Source organism: Mus pahari, chromosome 10 (genome assembly GCF_900095145.1).
Source record: "Mus pahari chromosome 10, PAHARI_EIJ_v1.1, whole genome shotgun sequence".
Lineage (NCBI taxonomy): Eukaryota > Metazoa > Chordata > Mammalia > Rodentia > Muridae > Mus > Mus pahari.
Genome location: NC_034599.1, coordinates 10,231,176 through 10,241,579, shown reverse-complemented (window position 1 = coordinate 10,241,579; position 10,404 = coordinate 10,231,176). Strand labels below are relative to the sequence as shown.

Here is a 10,404-nt window from a genome sequence, read left to right as displayed (position 1 = left end):
CAAGCTTGACAGAATATAAAACCAGCATAATCAATTTCTAAGCTTCCTACAGCTTCCTATATCCTTCCTATATCCTGCATCCAAGGTGCAAGTTACAGTTTGAATCCACTGGGAAAGACCAAAGACTTGAGCTTCATTTAGATTAAAATGAAATTAATTTCTTATTGTTTCCAGAAGGATAACAACCTTACAATGAAACTGAGAACATGTCAAGCCTTAGAGGGCTAGAAGAAGAATATTTAAAGGTGGCCATTACAATCATCTTGCTTCAGAGGAATCCGAGGCTGTGTAGAAAACTGCTTTACTCCTTGTAGCTGTCTCTCACTCCTATTACACATAGAGAACAGTGCTTTGTCCCCTCCCCACAGCGGTAAGTGCTTTACAGTAGGCAGACAGAGCAAGCAGTTAGCTGCCTGCTTCTGCCTATCAAGTGCTGGAATGAAAGATGTGTGCCACCAACAACCAACACCCACTCTTTCATTCTTATCTCATAGCAGTAACATCACTCTGGGGAGAATGCAGGCTGCTAGGAGCCAGTGAGAGTTTTAGGGCAAAGATCAACAGCTATTAGTGGGTGCCTGGTACAGAGCTAAGTTTTCTTAGGCATCACACAAGAATACATGTCTAAGCAAGAGATTTTACTGTCCACAGGGCAACACAGATAATTACTAGATAAACAACTTAATATACCAATTTCACACGAGGTCAGGAGAAGAAAAGCAGTGTAATGTCACTGAGTGCTTAGAGGTATGAGGGGGGAAATCTCTTCAAAAAGATAAACTGGCTGTGCACGGTGAGAGATTCCTATAACCCAGTATTTAAGAGGCAGAGGATCAGAATTTCAAGGTTGTCTTTAGTCACATATAAGTTTGAAGACAACATGAGATATGGGATCACCTCAATAACCCTCATCCCACCCCATAAAAAATAAACTGAAATGAGAAGTCACCCTGCCCAAAGTCAGGTGGTAAATCAGAAAGGTTGACCTGCAAGGTCCCAGAGTAGAACCCACCAGGGACCAGTCAGGGCAACAAATGATCCTGAGCCCTGGAAGGAAACAGGTAATATTGTAAAGGATCTGGAGCCCAGGCAGGATCAAGGCCTTGTATGTGCATTTGAATCTAGATTCAAAGGAAGGCTGCTGAAAAGAGTTTGAGCATGATGACAGGACCTGAAGAAAAGCAGTGTAATGTCACAGAGTGCTTATAGGTATAGTGGGAAATATCTCTTCAAAAAGGTAAACTACACGGCTGTGCACGATGTCAACAGCTGGCTTTGGCTGTGATGCTGAATACACACAGAAGGCAAAGTATGAAGCAGAAAGACCAACAGGGAGTCACTACACTGCAGGACAAGTGAGGCAGAAGCTATATGGGTACTGTTATGAGCCTGAACAAGACAGTGAGGAGGGCTAGCGATGCAGAGGGTACTAAGGGTCTCGAATATAAACTGACAGGAAACTGCTGAGAAGGCAGGGTGCCTATGTCTATTCTCCTGCCCTCTCCTGGGCTCTGCAGACACTCACCCACCTGCTGAGACATTCCCCAGTGCAATCTCCAACTTTATTCTGGTTAAGTTAGAGCTCAACACCTTCCTGGACAGATTCTCCTTCAGTTAGATGTTTTAAACCAATGCCACCATCAGGCACCCAGGTTCAACACATCTGACTTTCGTTCAAATCCTAAAAATTAACACACGTACACTTTCTACTTGTAACATCTCTCATATTCACTCTTTTCCACACCCAGTACTGCAGGTTTTTAAAGGATTAAAATAGTCTCCAACTCCTGCTACAGTACCAGGCTGTGAGACTTCCTTCTGCACTGAGCACAGACTGAGTCTGACGACTGCAGCTCTGCACACCAGAACTTCCCAAACCCTCTCAGTGCTAGCCCTCTGGGTTTTTTTTTTTTGTTTGTTTGTTTGTTTTTTAAATATGGGATCTCATCCATGTAGCTCAGGCTAGCCTGGAAGTCAGTATGGCAATTGAGGATGACCTTAAACGCCCAGCCTACACCTCCTTGGTGTTGGGATTACAGGTGTACCACTGCACTTAAGTGTCATGTACTGCTGTGGACCAATCCCAGGGCCTTGTACCTGGCACACAAGCAGTCTACCAACAGAGCTACATTCTCAGCCCTCTTTAAGCACATACATGGCCCACGGGCAAGCCAAACCAGTCCCTACCATCCTCGAGTGTTGTCTTTATCCCTGTGCCTTCAATTCTGCTTCACACTGACCGTACATTCTCTGTCCACACATTAGTAAAGGCTGTTTCTCTTTCAACACATGTGTTAAATGTCACCTCCTGGACTGGTCTCATATAAACACCAATCTCTTCTACCTCCAAAGTCATAGGAAATTGTGTGGGTCTTACTACAAATGACCTTGTACTTGACTGCTTGGGAACTGCTGTCTCATATTCTAGATATATGTTCTTAGAAAACAGCCATCTTTTTTATTTCAGGTAGAAGTTGTAACAGGCACTTGGGAGGCAGAGGCAGGTGGATTTCTGAGTTCGAGGACAGCCTGGTCTACAGAGTGAGTTCCAGGACAGCCAGGACTAATACAGAGAAACCCTGTCTCGAAAAAAAAAAAAAAAAAAAGAAGTCGTAACAGGTTTGTACATCATTAAACACCCTGTGTTTCTAAATTTGAACAGTTTCTGCTCCAATTGTGAACACAAAGAACTCAAAATTTTCACCGGGCTTTTAGTATATTGGAATTTAACCAAGAAATGCCGAATGCATGAGGTTATATAATTAACTCTAACTTAATGGAAAAGAGCCTGTTACCAAGGAAGTACATTAGAGCATGCACAAATGTAACCCAAACTCACTTCATTTTCCAGGGCAAGTCTTAAAATTTCATCAAATGTCACAAATGTATCATTTCCTCTAACTGCATCTTTCTCCATAAATCCAAGATGAATATCAGTGGCAACCAGGATTTTAAATGTGTCTTCATCGTCTCTGTATAAAGAAGAGAACAAAATTCAATGCAATCCATTAAAAGGCTATTCAAACAAGTGGAGACCTGAGCAGATAACCAACGGCAAAACTGTACAGCAAAATCCTGTTTGTAGCCTCAGCATGGAAGTCTGCAGCATTCAACAGATGGCTAGTGTCACAGCTTTCTAATCACAAGTTCAACAAAGAGCCAATGTGAGTGACGCTTGGAAGCGTTCCGTCTGCCCTGAAATGTATAACCTTCTTATAACCAGCTTTATGCAGTCAAATCTGTTCCCTAGACAGTTCCACAAAAATCCAAAAGGCTTTGCTTGCTCTCTTGTTAAATATCTGACTGTACACTTTTCTAGGAAAGTCATTTAAAAGTCTTCCTCTGCCTTTAAACCCAGCACTCGGGAGGCAGAGGCAGGCGGATTTCTGAGTTCGAGGCCAACCTGGTCTACAGAGTGAGTTCCAGGATAGCCAGGGCTACACAGAGAAACCCTGTCTCAAAAAACCAAAACAACAACAACAAAAAAGTCTTCCTCTGAGTGTAAGAATATATTTTATACTAAAATACTAGTTGCTTACATCCCAAACTCTGATGACATCTGCCTGACTCTGCTCTTTACATAGTTTTCAACAATAAATGTGGCCAAATAACAGAAAAGAATTCTTTAAATCCAAACAAAGGTACTTTCAGGTAAATCAGCAGCTTAAGAGTTATTAACACCCGCTTACACTTAGCATTAAGTTTAGTTTTTTAAGATACTTTATATCTCAGTGCCCACAGGCAAGCATGGTCACTATCTCTAAAATATAAGGCCAGACACAGAGATAGTAACTCATCACACAACCAGTTGCAGAAGCAAGACTAAAGGCATTAAAAGTTAGGCTATTTTTACTCATATAGTTAGTTCACTTTGTATATAACTCCACAGGTCAGAAACATCCACAACTGTATGCACGAAGCCCTGGCTATCCCACAAACTTCTCAGCTCCCAGCTACTCCATTCCACTCTCATTCAGACCTCAAAATTAACTGGAAAGGAATATTATTAGTCTAGTTATGCAAATGAAAATAAAACCAGGCAAGCCAGAGAACTGCTGATCTTCCTAACACTATACAGCTAGTTTTGACCAAGAACTTGAAACCAGAGTGGAAGACTCCATTTGTGTTCAAGGATTTTCTTCTCCCACCTGACTTCTATAGTCCTTTTATTTCTTTCCATTTTGTTCAAATTCACTTCAACTAGGGTAACTTACTCTAAAAGACAGACTGGAGATTAAGACAAAGCCCAAGCTCCCTGCATGGCCATGTTACTGCAACACATTCATCTATTGCTCCACCTTATTTTTTTGCTAATAAGTTTTGTGTTTTTAATTATGCATGACAGACATGTTTTGGGGGCTATTCTATCCATTATTAAATTCTGTTGCTGTTTTTATTAAAATGTCACTTTTCTCTTAAGGTCATCACAGTAAATATGTCAGGCTTACAGTGGATCTGCAGGGCTCATTTTTATAGTAGAGTTCCTCTGGACCCGGTTCCTCTCCAAGTACCTGGGGTTCTGTGTTCAGGTATGTCAGTAAAACCACCCGATTCCAAACTCTAAAAATAAATACCAAAATGCACGTATTATAAAGGTTGCACATACTTCACCAACATGAGCTCAGTTGCAGGGTAAACTTCTTGAACAAGCACTAGCAATTTTGAGAAAGTCCTATGTAGGTCCTCAACACTTACTATAATTGGTTCATGACCTAAGAACAGAAAACCACATCCTGAAGTGAAGTCTTAATTGCGCTATCAGGACTATTTCTCTACTTTCCTCATGAGACTGGTGTGTAGTAAACCCCTGGACAGGAAGCATCAAACGTAACTTTCTACGTACATAAATTTAAGCTGCTCCGCGCGGGACTTGGAATCAGAGGCCACCCCATTCTCTTAACACGAACATGGCTTTTATGGGGGAGCCCACATTTAAAGCCAGAATAAATAACCAACACGTGGTCTACGTGGAACACCTCGGATCCACAGCTCAGAGTAGTCACTCGGCGAAGGCGGCGCCGCCACTACAGGCGACCTCCCACCCGCGGGACTCCGAGGCGGAACGCAGAGCCCGCGTCGCTCCCTGCCCACCCGGCCCGTCTTCCCCGACGGCCCCACGCACTCGGGGCTTCCGCCCCGGACCCGCACGCTGTAAGACCGTAGCAAAGCCTAAGTTACCCAACGTGGACTTGTCAGAGTCGGCCAGCGAGGCCACAAGCCATCTCTACCTCAGGGATAAGGGGCGGGAGTCGCCAGAACCTCAAGAAAACCGCTCCCAGAAACCTGAATTAGGCGCGGGAGAGCTGCCGCCGTACTTCTCGCGAGAGCCATTGATGGCGTGACGTCACAGAATGTCTAGATTCTCATTGGCTACAGAATGGCTCCGTCCCCTCACGGGAGCCAATCCTGGGCAGCGAAGGGGCGAACCCGGAAACGAAGGTCTCGGTGAGGTCCTCTCTGGGAAAGGTGAGGCGCGTGTCCGGAGCGGTGGGGCGGGCGGCTGTGGGCGGCCGGCCGCCTCGCAGGTAGCGCGGTGGCGGAGTCTCCGCTTCGGGATTCGGAAGGCCTCGCCTGCCAGGCCGAAGACCTCTCTTCCCTGCTTCCCCCGACGACCGTCCCAGAAGCGCCGGCTTCGTGTGTTCAGAGACCCTTGAAGAGAGTGCAGGAGGAATGATTCGGAGCCTTGAGTTAGAGCAGACCCGTCAGCTCCGACCCCCTCAGGACCTCCGGAGGGCCCGTGTAGCGCAGCGACTCTTCTCTGTCACCCCGAGCGCAGGCCTCTGAGATGGGGCGTGGGGCTCCACCCCACTGAGACGAGAACTGGAACAGTTCCTATCTCTCTCAAAATGGAGTGTTCCCTTTAAATTAGGAGACGCATCCTATTCCTCCATAATAGTATGCATCGAGCTTTCTACCCAGAGTCGAGCTACATTGGGGTTTGATATTTGAATTAAACATACCAAGACAATAAGTTTAGAATTAATATGAAGGAGTTTTCAGGTGTGGGAAGGAGGGCTGCGATCTGTGCCATATTTCAGTTAATGACATCTGTTAAGCGCTTAATGAATTGATGTATGGTAACTCTTTAAAAAATGAATTTGACGTGAAAGGAAAAATTGAAAACGTAAACAAAACAGTTCTGATAGCTCTTAAAAAAAAAAAAAAAAAAAGACAACCCAGCCAAAAACCTTACAAATCCCTTAATGGAGTTTATAGGCCCTAAGAAGTTATTGGTCATGATTCTGATAATCTTGTCACTAGTAATGAAGCTTAATAAGACAATGGAATATTAAACGTGAAATTAAGTAGAACTAATCTATGAGGAGTGAGTATAACTGACTAAGTTCCTCTTAGCCATTCAGCAAGATTAAATGGTAGGTCTTAAGTTTAATGATAAAAATAGTTCTTAATGCAGGTTACATACAAACGACATAATCTGTGTTAAAGATGGCCCTATCCTTAAAAGGTTAATAGCAAAACAATATAAGACATAGCACCTGAAATAATAAACATTAGATTCTAATTGGGTCAACAGAATGAAAGTGGTAACATTGACAATAGCAACGAAAAAACTGCCAAGGTCAACAAATGGAGTTAAAAGATTGATGGTTTTCAGAGTAACTTCTCATTTTCTTTAAGGCTCTTGAAGCTGATGTCAGTTTATAAATTATTATGGCAGATTAGCAGAAGACTAATCTTGTAGGACTGCGTGAACTATGGTCCTCCTATGTACTCACTGCCTGGACTCCATCAGTTTTAACATACCTAAATTAATAGATTAAAATTAAGGTAGTTGTAGCCATTTACTTAGTAGAAGAAAGCATTTCTAAGAGACAAAGACTATAAATGATCATAGCAGAAATCTCTGGTCTTGTATTTAGTGAATTTAATGGATATGAGAAAACACCAAATCCTTTATGACAGAATTTATCTGGCTTGTTTGTAAGGTTGGTATCCATGCTGTTGATAATACCTAGTTACTGCTGTGCTAACAACTGTTGTTTGTGTTTTCAGGTTGGAAAGAATGCAGACATAATTCATCTCTTTAAAGATTGCGCCCTAGTACTTGAAATGCTTTTTATTTAAAAGAGTAGTAAAAATGGAAAAAGAAAAAGTAAAGGATGATGAAAAACCAGAGCTGGATAACTCTGTGGACTTTTCTGAACAGTTTAACCAACTTGAATTGTTGAAAACTCACGGACACCTGATTCCCACTGGTACTCAGAGTCTCTGGGTAGGCAATTCTGATGAAGATGAGGAGCAAGAGGAAAAAAACGAAGAGTGGTACCAATTGCAAGAAAAAAGAATGGAAAAAGAGCCAAGCAAATTGCTTCTTTGGGCTGCTGAAAAAAATCGGGTAAAAAAGAGAAACCATTACATAGTTGGAAAGCATTTGGTTTGGAGCCAAAGACCTGTTCCTAAACCGCTTATCTTTACCTCCCGGCACATTCCAACATTTTTGACCCTTTAATTTCTTGTCTTTAAAAATTGTAGCTTAATATTTGTCTCATGTATAGGAGTGCCAAATGAAGTAGTGTATATGAAAGTGCACATTACGTTATAAGCTGGCTCTAGATGTTTGGGGTAATTATAAACAGCCCTCTAATTAAATTACTAGGCTCCTTCTACATGTCAGCATTACTGAGAACAAGTAGGATGGAGACTAACTTGAATGCAACTCCACCCAGTGTCTTACTGCTCTTGTTTACTCCTCACACAGTCTTGCAGGAGGCAAATGTACCAAGTCATCCAAACACTGTCAGACTCAGTTCAAGTTCTCCCATATCCGTGTTAGTAAGTCAAAACTAAAAGGGTTTTGCAGTGTGTGACAGCTTTTCAATCCCAAAGCACAGTGTACTCTGGTCCATAGACCAGCCCAGACATGATGCCCAGCAACATGAGCACGTCTCTAGGAGAAGATGTGCTCGTTAGTCTCTAGATGGCTTCAACATCACTTTATTCTGCTGTTAAAAGTAGTTTCATTTTTATTTTTTGGTTCATATTACCATGTCTAATGATACAATCTGATACAGGAAAATTAGGCTTGCTTTAGAGATGAAATATAAACTATAGATAAGCCCTTTGTTCATCTAGGGCCCAGGTATGGCATTGTAGGCATTTATTAGAGTAGGATAATGTGATAGCTTATGGTAATAATCAGAGAATCAGATCCCCGAGTTGTTCCTGAGTGTAATGAGCTGTAGCTTGCTCATTATTAATCAGTTACCCTCCTCTCCTAAAAGGGAATCTTAAAGTCTAAAGCCACTGGATGGTGTAATTATCTTTGTTCATTGTCTTTTTCAAGTAGGACTTTTAAAGTTCTCTTTTTATTTCCACTAGCTTGCTACGGTGCAGAGACTACTCTCTGAGAAGGCCGCTGAAGTGAACACTAGGGATGAAGATGAGTATACCCCTCTTCACCGAGCAGCCTACAGTGGGCATTTAGATGTTGTTCGTGAGCTGGTGGCTCAGGGGGCAGATGTTCATGCAGTGACTGTGGATGGCTGGACACCACTGCACAGTGCTTGTAAGTGGAATAATACTAGGGTGGCCTCTTTCTTACTTCAGCATGATGCAGACATCAACGCCCAAACAAAAGGCCTTTTGACCCCTTTGCACCTTGCTGCTGGGAACAGGGACAGCAGAGACACCCTGGAACTCCTCCTGATGAATCGTTACATCAAACCAGAGCTGAAGAACAACTCACAAGAAACTGCTTCTGATATCGCCAGGAGGACAAGCATCTATCACTACCTCTTTGAAATTGTGGAAGGCTGTACAAACTCTTCACCTCCGTCTTAATGACTCTAGTAATTTTAAGTTTCAAAGTACCAGTGCCTCCCATGTGTGAGATGTAAAATATTCCCATGTACAGAGAAAAGATGTCTCACTACAGAAATTCTGTTGTGCGCATCACAGCTTTTTTCCAAGTCAGCTGCCTGACCTTGATGTCACATGTATTTGAGAGGTATTTGGGTGCATCTGTGGTGATTTCTGCAGTGTGTGATTTTTATCAGAAGTAATTTTACTGGACACAGGTAATACAGAAACTAAGGATATTTTTTGGTGCTGATCCAAGAGAAAAGTATTTTTAAATATCCCATACCCTGGGTCTTTGTTCAGTTTAGCACATTGACTTGTATTTTTATAAGCTAACTCCAAATTTTCATCTTGAACATACTGGTGCAGTTCAGCTGTCTTCTCTGCATCTCCAGTTTCTTTCATTCTAAACAAGAAACACTAAAAATTAGTGTCTTAACATCTTTGTAAGTTTAAAAATAGTAGTGGAATGTTTAGATGTTTTGTTTTTCAAGATGTAGGCCATTCTGAGAAAAGCGGTTAGGGAGATGTTTAATCCTTGAATGTTTTACACTGCCTCCCCCACCACATTCATAACCCTGTGGACAGTCCTACCTCACCCTGGTCAACCCATGTGACCCTTACTGTTATGGCCAGACAGTGTCTCCATTAAGACATGCACAAAACTGTATCTTGGTCCAAAAGATTAAAACTGCCCTCTGAAGTGTTCACCTTTCTCTCCTGCTGGATTAGGCATTACTCATAAGTTCCAGGAAATGTCCAGCACTATCCCCACGGCCCTCATTTTCTACAAGCCATGACAGAGGATAAAGGAAAAGGAATTCTAACAGTGAGGAATGATTGTCATATGGGACCACAACATCAAGTGGCTCAGGCTTTCTTAAAACAGAAAAAAACAAAAACAAGCAACCAGACAAACAAATGAAAAAAAAAAAAACTCATAGTATGGATAGTAACACAGAGTGTAAATACAAATAGAATACAAGTTTTGACAGGGCAGAAGGCAACTTGCATATAACTTTACCAGATCTATGGCACATTTGTTCAAATTACATTAACTTTTATCTTCTTGGTGCCTGCAACATAGTTTTTGATGGACTCCCAACCCCTCTGTATTCCTGAGGGATCTTCTGAACATGAGAACTTGAAACCTAGGAAAAGGACACTGAGGGCTCTTTGTCAACTTTGAATTACCTAGTAAATACACCTCTAATATGTCTGGAAGGGAATTTCTCGAAAAGTTTAACTGAAGAAAGGATGCATATCCAGATGTGGGTGGCACCGTCACCTGGGCTCAAATCCCAGATTAAATAAAGAGAAAGCAAGCCAAGAACCAGTGTTTGTCTTTGTTTCCTCACTAGGTAGTGACCAGCTACCCACCACAATGACTGTCTCTGAAGCCATAAGATACGTTCTTCCTAAAGGCGTTTGTTTAAAGTGTTTGGTCACAGCAAGAAAAAAAGTTAACACACAAAAACAGTTGTTCTTGTCAATATTTTTAAATGCCTATTTATCATTTTTAAATGACTTAAGTGTCATTTTGGTTTTGGGCCAGCTCATGTAACTCATCTACTTAAAATTAGA

General features: G+C 42.0%; 2 protein-coding genes across 8 annotated transcripts in view; one reads left to right on the top strand and one right to left on the bottom strand.

The window, feature by feature from the left end:
* The window catches only part of Mre11 (MRE11 homolog, double strand break repair nuclease), a 54,256-nt gene extending 48,945 nt beyond the window's left edge, over positions 1–5,311 (bottom strand). The window contains exons 1-3 of one of the 6 annotated variants that reach the window (XM_021207121.2): positions 5,229–5,306; positions 4,449–4,560; positions 2,840–2,972 (exon numbers count right to left, since the gene is read on the bottom strand). In XM_021207121.2, the coding sequence (XP_021062780.1) occupies positions 2,840–2,972; positions 4,449–4,468 (153 nt within the window). In that variant the 5' untranslated portion in view covers positions 4,469–4,560; positions 5,229–5,306. Of the gene's footprint in view, positions 1–2,839; positions 2,973–4,448; positions 4,561–4,843; positions 5,036–5,178 lie in introns of those variants that run through there. The other 5 variants (XM_029543286.1, XM_029543287.1, XM_029543289.1 and 2 more) reach the window with 5 other exon arrangements.
* On the top strand, positions 5,133–9,751 carry Ankrd49 (ankyrin repeat domain 49). Of its 2 annotated transcripts, none has more exons than XM_021207126.1 (3): positions 5,133–5,466; positions 7,015–7,357; positions 8,341–9,751. In XM_021207126.1, the coding sequence occupies exons 2-3, from the start codon at positions 7,100–7,102 to the stop codon at positions 8,800–8,802; spliced, it is 720 nt and encodes a 239-aa protein (XP_021062785.1). In that variant the 5' UTR covers positions 5,133–5,466; positions 7,015–7,099; the 3' UTR covers positions 8,803–9,751. The 2 variants fall into 2 exon arrangements, with proteins under 2 accessions (XP_021062785.1, XP_029399151.1); XM_029543291.1 differs by lacking the exon at positions 5,133–5,466 and adding an exon at positions 5,473–5,895.
* Positions 9,752–10,404: the final 653 nt, after the last annotated feature.